The 15,171-nt window shown below is 41.5% G+C and overlaps 1 protein-coding gene across 1 annotated transcript in view; it reads right to left on the reverse strand.

Moving 5' to 3' along the window:
* Window positions 1-1,359: 1,359 nt before the first annotated feature.
* RPS4Y1 (ribosomal protein S4 Y-linked 1) overlaps window positions 1,360-15,171 on the reverse strand; it is a 381,935-nt gene continuing 368,123 nt past the window's right edge. Inside the window, exons 6-8 of the mRNA XM_050777741.1 lie at window positions 13,061-13,232; window positions 2,734-2,891; window positions 1,360-1,517 (exon numbers count right to left, since the gene is read on the reverse strand). Of these exons, the coding sequence (XP_050633698.1) occupies window positions 1,416-1,517; window positions 2,734-2,891; window positions 13,061-13,232 (432 nt within the window). The 3' untranslated portion in view covers window positions 1,360-1,415. The remainder of the gene's footprint in view (window positions 1,518-2,733; window positions 2,892-13,060; window positions 13,233-15,171) is intronic.

Genomic DNA, 15,171 nt, shown 5'->3' on the forward strand with positions numbered 1-15,171 from the left:
TGCTCCAATCTTGGGTGAGGACTGAAGTTGCCCGTGGGTCTCCTCTGAGCTGTCTTGTTGCTCAATAAAGCTCCTCTTTGTCTTCCTCACCCTCCACTTGTCCACGTACCTCATTCTTCCTGGACACAGGACAAGCACTCAGGACCCACCGAATGTGAATTCTAAAATACCTGTAACACAAAAAGGGCTGATACATTCCCCTTGGTTGCCACATTGCAGGTGATGAGGGAAGAAGCCCTGCAGTACTTCAGGGAGCCAAGACCTGGGAGCTCCCTGAGCCAGGGCTGAGCTCCCCATTTGAGGCCGTGCAGTTCCTGGCATCTCCAAGTTTCTGAGGAAGCTGTTGCGGTGCACCAGCTGGAGCTCTGCAGAGAGCCAGCGCCCATCCTGGCACCTAGAGCTGCCTGCCCTGCGGCAGCAGCCAGCATGTGGGACTGCACGATGGCCAGACCCCATGCTTGCTCATATACCCCTAACTGTTCCACGCCTGACTTGCCCTTGGCAGGCATGGGATCTAAGATAATATTATAGACCAAGCTTAGCCTGCCATGCCAAGTGGGCAGAACGAGCCCAGCAAGCCAAAATAAAACTCAGGCAAAGGCGCCACCAGCCATAGAGGTTTCTGGTAAAAAAAAGCAGTATCCAAAGATCCTATAAATATGACATTAAAGTGACAATCCATGAGAATAAGAGGTTACTCTAATGGGGCCTTAAGTGGAGAAACATTCCTGACTGGGTCAAAGACCAAACACTCTGTACATGAAGGACCTGACCTGCCACTGCTGACTTTGAACAAGATGGAGAAATGGGACCATTAGGCAAAGAATGCACATGGCCTCCAGAAGCTGAGAAAAGCTCTCAGATTGCCAGTCAGCAAGGAAAAAGGGACCTCAGTCCTACAGCCATAGGATTTAATTTCTGCCAATAATGTGAACAAGCAAGGAAACTAAGACCATTGCCCACAGCTTCCACAAAAGAATGCCATCCTTTCTGAGACAGGCTGGACTTCTGACCTAAAGAACTGGGGTGGGGGAGGGGGAGGTACGGAAAGCATGTCCCTGGTAAAGAAAAATTAAACTCCCTAATTTACAAACACTTGTTTCTTCTAAGATTTCGACTAATGCTCATTCTCTGAGGCACCAGAAACGTCATATGCTTTTTGTACTTGGTTTGTAATGCTACTCCATCACTCTGCCCACAGAGATGGTGTGGGTAACATGTATGAGGGAAGTAAAGGTTTACTTACTGGAGGGTCAGAGGAAGTATAGGTGGTATTCCTAGAGATCTTAAGATAGTGCCAAAACCATGAGCAAATTCAAACCCTACTATTATCCACAAGGGGGAAAAAAACACATTAGGAAACAAGAATTCACTGTTTATTTTGGCAAAGAAAAAAGATACACTGCTACTGCAATTTAGCCACTGCTCTGTTTGGTGGCCAGCCTCTTGTCTCTCTCTTCAGCAATAGTAAGTCGAACGCCCTTTCCCCTGGGCAGAGAAATCCAAGGTTTATTGCCCTGTAATTGAGAAGGAGATAAAATAAGTACAGAAAGAGAGGGAGGAGAGAAAAACAACATCTCACCAAAACACACATGCCTCATACCTTCCTTTACATTAAGAGCCAGCTAACAGAACACCGCCAAACAAAATTTGAAACAAAAGATTTCCTTATACATGTCTCCTGAGAGGTTATCTGCCTCTCACATTCCCTCCCACTCCTCACTGCTGAGCTGCTAAATAAAGGTCTTCCTGCTTCTATTTTATATGAAGCAACCAGCCAACAAGTTTTTCATAAGCATCTTTAAAGGCAAGGACACTAACTTCAGGTTCTCATAGTTTTGAAGTCATGAACTGTCAGCACCCCATCATCAGCTTTAAAGAACTTTCACATGCATTTACTCACTTCCCTGATCCCTTGCTTTCAAAGATATAAACTGAGGTGTCATAATTCAATACCGAGAAAAGGAATGGACCAACTATAGAGCTGCTGAGTGGCATAGCCAAAAAAACAACAGCAGGCTTCGCCTCTGTACCACCTCTCAAATATTCTAAGGACTGCCAGTGTACAAGTGAAAGATGCTGCTCCCAGGGCTGAATAGCTTGATGAAAAGCTTTTCAATTACGTCCCTTGCCCTTTCCTTAAGTCTTGGGGTAACTGACTCCCATGTAAGGATACTGCATGACTTTAGAGGTGCTCCTTCACTGAAAAGGTCTCAAAAGATCCCAGAGCAAGATCATCTTGAACAAGTAAAGGAAACTAACGAGTGTTATATGCCTTGTAAATGCTCTTATTCTCAAATTAGGAACTCATTCATAGCCCCCTTGCATCAAATTCCACCATGTTCACTGATGAGCTATATCATGGGAGTCTCAGAGGGGTTTAGCAGACTTAGTCACAAAAGTAAGGGGGCATGGTACTACCAGGATTGCAGCCAGTGGCCTTAATCCAGCCCATACCAGTGGTGTAGCCCTGCAAAAGTTGCAAGGCTGAGTTTAACTTAATTTACTGCATGACACTGCTGGCATCTCACATAGACCACCTGAAGAGGCAGGCGTAAGGCTCTAGATCTAATCTTGTTTCTTCTCTGAGACTCTAAATAGAAAGCTTGCTGCACTCTGTGAACCTTAACACAAGAACAACAACAGACAGACAAACACCAGTAGCGGATGCAGGTCTTTATGCTTTTTAGGGTGAGTCTTCTTAGAAAGAAGTAAAGAGAGTGTAAGTCTTACATTGCCAATGACAAAAATGTTGGAAAGCCTCGTGGCAAAGCTGTTGCCATTGGCATCCTTCACATGCACCACATCAAAAGAACCAGGATGTCTTTCCCTGTTTGTGATCACACCAACACGACCGAGGTTGGCTCCACCAATCACCATACACACATTGCCTAGAGGGAAAGGAAAATAAACAGGAGAGGAGTCATTTTAAAACCAGACAGAAGCCTGCTGCCTTTAAAACCAATTAAAACAGATGGGCTCACCAGGCAACAAAAATGGAGCATCATCCCAAAATTGTAATTTCAAGAACTCTTGTCACTGTAAATGAATGCTATTTGTGAATTACACTGCAGTCATCATTTAAAGGCAAGCCCCTTAGGATTTTTCAAATCATAAGCTTTCCCTGCATTGTTTGTCCAACAATAATTCTTCAAAGGTTGAATAAATAATCATTTTGGGGTTGACAAAGACAGCATAGAGCAGCACTGGGTAGGTGGATGGGTGGAGAGATAGTGAGGATGACTGAGAGGGAGGGAGAACTGGAGAAATTCAGGCTATGAGAAAGGCACTAGACAACAACGAAAGGCCTTTAACTGGATGGCTAGCTAATCCAGTCTTTCGAGGAGGAATCTTCCAACGTTCTAAGGGCTCTCAGGCGGCCCCAGGAAGAATACATTTGTTTCAGATATCTAGAGTTATTTTTGTGGGACATAACCATCTATTATAAGCATACTATATAGGGCACCGGCTACCTTGTCTTGACCACATACTATTCTTGTATGTGTCAGTACTTTACATGTAGTATCTAGCATGGAAGGAACTAAGACATCATGATAAAGACCACCACCCTCAACACAGCATCAAACCAAATGCAGAACTTGTAACTGTCCTGAAAGGGTCTACAAGGGTAAGAGCAAAAACAAAACATAATAAAACTAACGCAAATCAACAAGAAGCCCACCTTTGCAGAGTAACCTACTGGATTAGAAAATCAAACAAATAATGAAAAATGTGGTTACCAAAATTAAGAATGGAAAGGAATGGGTTTAAAGAAACATGTCTACAGTTGGTTGAAGAGAGAATGAGAAAAACAGAAGGTGCTGAAAAGAACTGTTCATGATGCACTATAGAAAGATAAAAAGATGATAAACAGAGAAGACTGGACGAGTGGGTCTACTGTGAAAAGCTCTAATACAAGTCCCAAACACTGAAGTGAGATGAAGGTTATGAACAAAACAGTATGTGAAAACAACATGTTCTACTGCAATGGATCACAGCTAGGCATGGTGGCACACACCTGGTAACCCCAGCTACTTGGGAGGCTGAAGTAGAATGCTTGAACCTCAGAGGCAGGGGTTGCAATGAGCCGAGATCATGCCGCTGCTCTCCAGCCTGGGTGACAGAGCAAAACTCTTGTCTCGGAAAAAAAAAAAGCCAGGCATGGTGGCTCATGCCTGTAATCCTAGCATTTTGGGAGGCCAAGGCAGGCAGATCACCAGAGGTCAGGAGTTCAACACCAGCCTAACATGATGAAACTGTCCCTACTACAAATTACAAAAATTGGCAGGCACTGTGGCTTACGCCTGTAATCCCAGCACTTTGGAAGGCTGAGGTGGGAGGATCACCTGAGGTTGGGAGTTCAAGACCAGCCTGACCAATATGGAGAAATCCCATCTCTACTAAAAGTACAAAATTAGCCGGGCATGGTGGCACATGCCTATAATCCCAGCTACTCAGGAGGCTGAGGCAGGAGAATCGCTTCAACCTGAAAGGCGACAGTTGCAGTGAGCTGAGATGACACCATTGTAGTACTGCCCAGGCAACAAGAATGAAACCCCATATCAAAAAAAAAAAAAAAAAAAAAAAAAAAAAACATGCAGGGATTGGGGTGGGAGCTGGGTGTACAAGACAGTTTTTACAATAGCAGAGAGGCCATAGTATCACAGACAGGCATCAGGCAAAGCAAGATGTTAGGGGCTTCAGAAAAGCACAGCCAAGGAAGTACACATGCAAGCCCTGAGTTGAGATCCCTAAAACCTCTAGCCTGGCTGAGTGGTGAAGGTTATACTCCCTGTATGAAGATACTTGGTGAAGACTGGAAGAGGTGACTATATTTCTTTAGAAAAATGAGCCTGAAGAAATGATTACCAAAGAATTCAAACTAACCATCTTAAAGATGCACATCAAACTAAGGAAACACAGATACAAACAAAATCAGAAAACAACCCATAAACAACGTAAGAATTATCAACAATGTAAAGGAAACCCACAAAAAAAGGATAGAACTCTGGAGCTGAATACAACTGAACTGAATTTAAAAATTCACAGATCCAGAAAGAATCTGCAAACTTGAAGACAGGCCATTGAAATTAACAAGTCAGAGGCGCAAAAAGGAAAAAGTAATAATAAAGGTAAGCCTAAGACAGGGAGGAGGAGACACTATCAAGAGGAACAATATACAAATTACAAGAGTCCTAGAAAGAGAATAGACAGAAACAGAGAAAATGAGAACGGGATTTGGGGGGAAGACAGGGAGGGGCAAAAAGCCTACTAGAAAAGAATAATGGCCCAAGCTCCCCAATTGTGAGAAAGAAGACAGACATACAAATTCAAGAAGCTGAACTCCAACTAGGACAAGCCCAAAGAGATACACATCAAGAGACAATATAATCAAACTGTCAAGAGTCACAAAGAAAGCATCTTAGAAGCAGCAGGTAAAAAGTGACTCATGATTTACGGGGGAACTCCTGCTAGATAAGCTGTAACTCTGCAATCCAGAGGACAGTGGGATGACATATTCAACGTGCTCAAAGGAACAAACTGTCAACCAAGTGACAACTAAAAGAGGCTAACTATCAAACAGCCAAATATGAGTCATCATGGCCCATGACACAACCCTTAGGAGGAGGCCCTGAGAACATGTAACCAAGGTGGTCAGGGCACACAGCTTGGTTTTATACATTTTAGAGAAGCATGAGGCATCAATCAAATACATTTAAGAAATACACTGGTTTGGTCCAGAAAAAACAGGGTTGTGGGGGTTATCGGGTCTAGTCTATTGGTGAATTTAAATATTTTTCTCGTTGAAGTTTGAGTTTGCCTGGGATTGGTAAGAAGGGAAACGGAATGCTCAGGTTAAGATAAAAGATGATGTAGACCAAAGTTCTTCTGAAGTCTTAAAGTGGCTGCCCTTAGAGACAATAGATGATCAATGTTTCTTATTCAGATTTTAGTTTCTCTCTTTAGGATTGGGAGGGTCTGGAAGAAAAAGATGTAACAATTTTAACAGAGATTCTTTACAGATGCAGATTTCCCCCATTCCCACAAAGAAGAGCTTCGCAGGGTCATTTCAAAATACAGCAAACAAAAATGTTTTGGAGTAAAATATTTTTATTTTCTTCATTGTCTCGTAATGTTATCCCAGAGTCAGACTGGAAAGTCAGTCGTGAAATATAGGGTTAAATAAAACTCATCTGATGATTAGCCATGCTCATTTGTAGGGCATAACTCCCAGATCCTTTAGATAGGGATTGGGACAAGATAATAATCAGTGTTTAGTCCTCACAAGAATACCATATCTTTCAAAATTAAAGAAAAAGATAAGACCTTCCGAGGTAAGCAAAGCCACTAGGCCTGCCCTGCAAGAAATGCGGAAAGAAGTCCTACAAGATGAAACAAAAGGATGTCAGACACAAAACCATATGAAAATATAGTTTGGCTGGGCATGGTGGCTTACGCCTATAATCCTAGCATTTTGAGAGGGGACTGCCTGAGCTCAGGAGTTCGAGACCAGCCTGGGCAACAGTGAAAACCCGTCTCTACTAAAATACAAAAAAATTGGTCAGGTGTGGCAGCATATGCCTGTAGTCCCCGTCACTTGGGAGGCTGACGCAGGAAAACTGCTAGAATCCGGGAGGCCTAGGTTGCAGTGAGCTGAGATGGTGTCACTGTACTCTAGCCTGGGCAACACAGCGAGACCCCTTCTCTAAAAAAAAGAAAAAAAAAAAAAAAAAACATAAAGCTTTCTGATAAAAGTAAATATACAAAGAAATAGAGAGAATCCTGGATCACAAAGGTGTATAAATCACTTTTAAATCTGGTATAGAACTTAAATCACAAAAGCATGTATATAACCATAAACCAATGTAAAAGGATACACAATAAAAAAAATTCATGTATGCCATCAATAACAAAATTGGTCTGAGAGAATATGGCAATGCAACTGCAGGTAACAGTTGAAAACTAAGATAATTTATGTAATCCCCTTGGTAACTACAAAGAAAAAAACCATGGAAGACACACAAAACAAAAACAGAAAGAATTCAAAGCATTATTTTATTCCTTGTCACTACAAAAACTAAAGAGCAGCAAAACACAAAAAGGCAGGTAATTAAGGGAGAAAAAATAGGTATAAAATAGCTACAGAACATACTGAAAATAATTAACAGAGCTATACTAACACCTTCCTTAACAGTTAACTATTTTGACTGTAAAATAGATTAACTCCTCACCCCAATCTAAGGACAAAGACTAGCTAAAGGAATAAAACCATATAACCAACCAAACAAGTTATAACTATATGCTGTTAACAAAAGACTAGTTTCAGATTTAAGGACACATACAGGCTGAAAGTGAAAGGCTGAAGTTGATGTTCCAAGCAAATGGTAACCAAAAGACAGCAGGGCTGACCAAACTTGGGTCAGACAAAACAAACTGTAAGTCAAAAATTTTCACACAAGACAAGGCAGCTCAAAAATGCTTATGTTACAAAAGAAGAATGACCTCAAATGAATAGCCTAACTACACTACAAGAAACTAGAAAAACAGAATAAACTCAAGGTTAGCAGAAGGAAGGAAATTAAATAAAGACCGGAGCAGACATAAGAAAAAACAGTAAGAAAAAACAAAAAAAACTAAGGGTTGATTTCTTAAAACAGATTAACAAAACTGACAAAACCGAAGTTGAGCGTGGTTGACTCTGCTTTGGTAGGCAAAAGCAAACAGGATCGCTTTATCCCAGGAGCTCAAGATCAGCCTAAGCAACATGGTGAAACCCCATCTCTATAAAAAATTACAAAGATTAGCCAGGTGTGGTGGTGCGTGCCTGTGATCCCAGCTACTCGGGACGGTAAGGCAGGAAGATTATCCAAGCCCAAGGTGGTTGAGCTGCAGTAAGCAGTGATCACACCACTGCATTCCAGGCTGGATGACAGAGTGAGGCCCTGTTCCCAAAAAAAACAAAACAAGAACCTTGACAAAAGTTTAGCCAAATTAAGAAACAGATTCAAAAAAATTAAAATCAGAAATGAAAGAGAAGATATTACAACCAATGTCATAGACATAAAAGTATCATAAGAATACCATGAGTACACCAACAAATTGGGAGAACCTAGAAGAAACTGAGGAAAATTCCTAAAAACATACAACGGACCAAGACTGACTCGTGAAGAAGTAAAAAAAAATTGAGGCCGAGCACAGTGGCTCGCTCACACCTGTAATCTGAGTACTTCAGGAGGCAAGGCTGGCAGATCAACTGAGGTCAGGAGTTCAACACCGGCCTGGCCAACAGGGTGAAATGAAACCCTGTCTCTAACAAAAACACAAAAATTAGCCAGGCGTGGTGGCACTGCCGTGTAATCCCAGCAACTCGGGATGCTGAGGCAGGAGAATCGCTAGAACCTGGGAGGCAGAGGTTGCAGTGAGCCAAGATCTAGAGTCTGAGCGACAGAGTCAGACTGTCTCAAAAGTAAAAAAAAAACAAAAATTTAAAACTTTAAAAAAATCTGAACAGATCTATAGCTAGACTTGCAGTTTGAATCAGTAACCAAAAACCTCACCATAAATAAAAGCCCAGGACCTGACAACATCAGAATAATAATTACCACCAATCCTCCTGAAAAGGCTGGGAAGGAGGTAACACTTTCAAGTACATTCTGTGAGGCCAGCATCAACCTGATATAAAACCTAGACAAGGATACCACAATGAAAACTACATGCCACTGTCCTTAATAAGTACAATGCAGAAATTGTGACCAAAATGCTGGCAAATCAAATTCAACAGCAATACATCACCACAATCAAGTAGGATTTACTCCTGGAATGCAAGGAATGATGAAACATAAAAAAATCAGTGTTACATTAACAGAATAAAAGACAAAAACCACTCAGTCATCTCCACTGATGCAGAAACTTAGTGTCTTTTAGAAGTCCATATAACCCAAAGCAACCTATAGATTTAATGTAATCACCATCAAAATACCAATAGCATTTTTTCTTTTTGCAGAAATAAAAAATCACACTAAAATTCATATGGAATCTCAAGGGACACACCTCCTCTACAAGCACCAAAGACAGCCAAAACAATTCTGAAAAATAAACACAAACTTGGATAACACACTTCCTAATTTGAAAACGAAATACAAAATGACAGCAATCCAACAGTGTGATACTGGCATAAAACACAGGCAAACAGACCAAAGGAAGAAAACAGAGCCCAGAAATAAACCCAAGTGTATATGCCAAATGATCTTTAACAAGGGTGCCCAGACCTCTCAATGGAGAAAAGACAGTCACTTCAACAAGTGGTGTTGGTAAAACTAGGTCCCCACATAAATGAACAACAAGGAGAATACCTTACATTACACCATATACAAAAACCAGCTCTAAACAGATTAAAAGTAAGGCCTCAAACTGTAAAGCTCCCAAGACGCACACAGAAACCACAAGTGACATAAGAGATACGATTTCCTGGACATGACAGCAAAAGCAAAAACAGACAAATTTTAAAAAGCCTGTCAACCAAAAGAAACAATCAGTAACGGTGAAAAAGCAACCTATGGAATGGGAAAAAACATCCACAAATCTTACATTTGATACAATCTAAAGATGTCCTACAACTCAACAATACCAGAAACAACCTGGCTAAATACTGGACAAAGGACATAAGACCTTTCTCCAAAAACATACAAGCACTCAAAAAGATGTTCAATGTCTCTACTCATCACAGAACTCCAAATTAAAAAAATAATAATGAGATATGACCTCATACCTATCAGGATAGCCACAAGAAAAAAAAGAAAAAATATAAAAAGCAAACAACAGCAAAGTGTGGGAAGGAATGTGAAGAAACTGAAATTCTTCTGCACTGTTGGTGAGAATGTAAAACGGCAAGGCTGCTATAAAAAAAACAGCACAAAGGTTTCTCAAAAATTTCAAAACTATCACATATGGTCCAGCAATGCCACTTCTGAGTATGTACACAGAAATATCCAGCAGGATCTGAGAGAGCCGTCTGCACAGCCGTGTTCCTAGCAGCACTACTCACAATAGGCAACCTAAACGTCCATCCACAGAGGAATGGATAAACAAAATGTGGTATATATACACAACTGAGTATTACTCCACCTTTAAAGAGGAAGGAAACACTGGCCAAGTGCAGTGGCTCACGCCTATAATACCAGCACTTTGGGAGGTTAAAGCAGGTGGATCACCTAAGGCCAAGAGTTTTGAGTCCAGCCTGGCCAACATGGCGAAACCCCATCTCTACTAAAAATACAAAAATTAACTGGGTGTTGTGACGGGTGCCAGAAATCTCAACTACTCAGGAGGCTGAGGCAGGAGAATCACTTGAAACCAGGAGATGGAGGCTGCAGTAAGTGGAGATAGCATCACTGCATGCCAGCCTGAGCGACAAGAGTGAAACTGTCTCAAAAAAAGAAGAAAGAAATACTTTCACATGCCACAACATGCATGAAGCCTGAGGACATTAGGCCAAGTAAAGTTAACTGGTCAAAAAGAACAAACACTATCATTTCCACTTATTAAGAAACCACCCACTGTAATCCCAGCACTTTGGGAGGCCGAGACAGGCGGATCACGAGGTCAGGAGATCGAGACCATCCTGGCTAACACGGTGAAACCCCGTCTCTACTAAAAAATACAAAAAACTAGCCGGGCGAGGTGGCGGGCGCCTGTAGTCCCAGCTACTCGGGAGGCTGAGCCAGGAGAATGGCATGAACCCGAGAGGAGGAGCTTGCAGTGAGCTGAGATCTGGCCACTGCACTCCAGCCTGGGCAACAGACTCCGTCTCAAAAAAAAACAGACTCCGTCTCAAAAAAAAACAGACTCCGTCTCAAAAAAAAAAAAAAAAAAAAAAAGAAACCACCCAAAAAAGTCAAATTCACAGAAGCAAAGAGTGATATGGTGGTTGTCAGAGGTTACAGAAAGCAGAAAGTGGCGGAGTTGGTTAAAGCAGATGAGGGAGTTCTGGAGATCTGCCACACAAAAATGTGAATATAGTTAACAACACTAATGAACTGTACACTTAAAAACGGTTAAGGTGCTAAATTTCGGAAGTTATCTTGTTTTTTGTTTTTAAACCACAATTAAAAATTCGTTAAGCATTTAAAACCAAACAAACCAAGAACCACACAGAAACCTTTGCCCTCACTTGGTTTCTTGTTACTAGGAATATTGGCTTTGTCATTCTGAGATTTTATGTAAACTCCCAGGAGTAAACTAAGTAAACTAATAAACAAGTAATAAGCAAATAAGCAAACAAATTAATACCAAGCATGTTTGTGTAAGAAAAAGGGATATATATTTCAAATAAACAAAGTCAGGGCCAAGGGCAATGGCTCACGCCTGTAATCCCAGCACTGTGGGAAGCCAAGGCAGTGGATCACCTGAGGTCAGAAGTTTGAAACCAGCCTGGTCAACATGGTGAAACCCTGTCTTTACCTGGGAGGCTGAGGCAGGAGAATCACTTGAACCCAGGAGGCAGAGCTTGCAGTCAGCTGAGACTACACCACTGCACATCAGCCTGGGCAATGGGGCAAGACTCTTGTCTCAAAACAAAACAAAACCCCCCAAAAAAAACAAAACAAAAACAAGTTAGGTGGGGGAGAAAAAAATCTGTTTAATTTTAACTTAGAATTTGATTTAATAAATGAGAAACAACATTATCATTTAATTGGAGATAAGAAGTCCACACCCATTTAAAAAATTATTCTCAAAGGTATGCAAAAGTTGGGACACAAGCACAATATGATCCTAGCTACACTCTCCAGCTTCGTAACATTTTTAAACTCCTGCAGTCCTTCGCTGGATCACTTAGAAACAAATGGCCAGTACCAAATCATTTGAATCTGAAATATCTGGCAAGCCACTCGAAAATCTAAGTAACTCTGCAAATTATTTCTAGGTGTCTTAAGTGTGTTCCAATATATACATGCTTTCCTTTGTCCCTTTATCCAAGTTTGTCTTGATTCTTTCACAAGAATATTTCCTGAATGGAAGTATCCCTGCTATTACTTCCTGCTATTACTAGGAGATGCAAGATGTCTAGTTCTCTCTTTTGTGGTCACAATGACATCAAACAACAGGTTTAGGTATCACAAGCATGACACATCCCGTTAAATATCCCCTCTCTCAATGTTTTCCCCTAATGAGAAGGCCTCTCAACTTTCACAGCCAAGAAACATTCTTGGCTAAAATTTCCAGGTCAACAGTAAATAACAGCAGTGCAGGCAGCGCAGGTAGAAGATCATAGTGGTCAAACAATCAGACAACCCCAGCCTGTGCAGTACTGAATTCAAGACAGCCAGCCTGGGCTCAAACACCAAGGCAACTTGAGGACTTTGGCTAGGTCTTAAATCACGGTCCAAGTGGGGACTGTGGGGGTGCCATAAGCAGGTAAACAGGGAGGGCAGATAGGCAACATAACAAAATGCAAAGTCACTGAAGGTTGGCACAAAAGGAGTTGCCACTGTTTGTTGTCCCTGTCCTGTTTTTTCAGTGTTTCTGCATTTCTAGAAATTTCTGTTAAAACAAGTAGAGCAAAATATTTTACTTCCTTAGCTGATCAGGTATTACCAAGCACTTGGGAGTACACCTGTCAGGAGACGGAGCCTGTGGTGTAGAGAGGAGAAACAAAGCTGTAGACACATGTTTTCCTCATAACTAGTTTAAGGTTATCTGGACAACTTCAGCCCTTCACCTCAAGGAACACACCTAAAGTTTATCTCATTTAAAACAAAGTTCCCCTCTGGTGACAGAATGGACACAGAGTTTACACAGCTATGGTTTACATTCTTGAATGAGGCTAGGCTATTGCAGATAGCTCAAAGGGACATCACACCCCTAACTCAACATCAAGAACCCACTGCAAACCCAGGAGACCATGACACAATATGCTCTCTCTTAGGGAGAACCAAATGCGTTTTATTTAGTTCTCTCTAATCATAATGATTGTACAGACAAAATAGAATAAAATAGAAAGATAGAAAAAGAAAAGACAAGGAGGGAGGTAGCAGACAACACAAGGGAAAAAAAAACTTACCCGTCTCAAATTTGATAAAGTTGATTATCTTGCCAGTCCCTAAATCAATCTGCACAGTATCATTCACCTTAATGAGAGGATCTGGGTAGCGGATGGTACGAGCATCATGAGTCACCAGGTGAGGGATTCCCTTCATTCCCATAGTGATCTTCCTCACTTTGCACAACTTGTACTATAAACACAGCAAGGAAAACCAATTTAATATGTAAACACAAAGCCAGCCTAAAGCAGTCACCCAAATATTTCCTATCCCATCAATTTCCAGCATGTCCTCAGACAGAGGAATGCTCCTGGGAAAAACTACATTAACCAGTCACAGAGCTGATGATCTCCCATACTGATTTAGTAATTTAGACATCTGGGAAATCTCACCAAGGGGGAATCTGTTTCAGAACTCTCTAGTGGCTACTGGAAGAGTGCTCAGCTGAACTAACCTCTGGTCCTTTATCACACCCTAAAAGCTTGTTGCCTGTGTATCTGAGTGGTAACTCACAGTCAACTGGTATATCATTTTCTCCTCAGGGACATATTTCCAATTGATAGTTCTCATCCAGCAACTCTGGAGCGGTGGTAATAAAGAGCCCCAGAGACAAACCTAACTCTACCACTACTAAGAACTGCTAAGAACATGTGTGGCTTTTGCTGGGCGCAGTGGCTCAGGCCTGTAATCCCAGCACTTTGGGAGACCAAGGCAGGCGGACCACCTAAGGTTGAGAGTTCAAGACCAGCCTGACCAACATGGAGAAACCCTGTCTCTACTAAAAATACTAAATTAGCCAGGGTAGTGGCACATGTCTGTAATCTCAGCTACTCGGGAGGCTGAGGCAGGAGAATTGCTTGAACCTGGGAAGTGGAGGTTGCGGTGAGCCAAGATTGCGCCACTGCACTCCAGGCTGGGCAACAAGAGCAAAACTCTGTCTCAAAGGAAAAAAAAAGAAAAGAAAAACATGAGGCTTTTATGACCAGGTTAGGTAAAAACAGCTGTGCCAGCCAGCTATATGCTTTCAGTACACAATGCTGCTCTTCCTCATCTCACTTTTAAATGGCACAACCCATTATATACTTGCTTTATTTCCTTGTTAACATTTACCACTCTGGTGTTGCTTGTGACATCTACCAGCAGGAGCAGTTCAAAATGTCTCATACCAAATACAAGTATCAGCCCAAGAGTTATCCAAGCCCCATTTTGTTATAGAAGCAATTTTCAGGAGCTTCAAATGGTACACTATGTAATCTCAAACAAACATAATCCATTTGTGGTTGCCAATGCTCATCCTACGTACCAGGCTCCCCACATCCAGGCTCCCCACAGAGTGTCACTGCTCAGAAATGACAAAGTCGGTTTTCTTTCAGTTTTGTTGGAAGAAAAAGCTTATAGAAAGTTAAAAGATATTAAAAACCCCACACTTAAACTGAGTACAGTCCTCTGAAGTCTCAGGACAAACTCTCTGGGTAAATGTAAAAATAACAAGGACAAATGCAGACTGCCAGATGACAGAAAGAGCCCCCTGAAGATGACAGAAACAGTCCAAAAACTGTACAATGAATGAACTCGAGGAGCCACTGTTTTTTGTTTTTTTTTTTAATCAGCTCCTGCATTTCCTCTACAGATATTTCAACTCTCTCCCCTATATTTGGGCTCTCAGGACTAACTAGGTTTGCCAGCTTCTCTCTATCACTGCTTTTGACCTGCCTAGGAGTGGAAAGAGAAGCAAAGTAAGTAACGTAACCAGAGCTTGGGCTCACTCTTCTATAAAAAAGGCACAAGTTGAAATACTGTCCCCTTAGGCTTCACAGGTGTAGGATGGGAATAATTATTGCACACTACTACATCTAATGTTTATGAGATAATGGAACATAAAGGACCTGGCAAAGCACTAAATGTCAGCTAATATTATTCCTGCTGCTACTATAGATCCAACGCCATTCAAGGTGCTATGGAGATGTGAAGCCATTTAACATAAGCCAGCAGTCCAAGAAGGTGACAAAAGACTTTTATTCCACATGTGGAACTTAGGCCACATTAACTCCATCAGTTAAAGTAAATCTGGAATTCACCAGCCTGGCATATCCAACCCCACTTATCCATGTTAAGGCCTAGAACCTATGCA

The sequence above is a fragment of the Macaca thibetana genome, chromosome Y, assembly GCF_024542745.1.
Source record: "Macaca thibetana thibetana isolate TM-01 chromosome Y, ASM2454274v1, whole genome shotgun sequence".
In the NCBI taxonomy this organism is placed as follows: Eukaryota; Metazoa; Chordata; class Mammalia; order Primates; family Cercopithecidae; genus Macaca; species Macaca thibetana.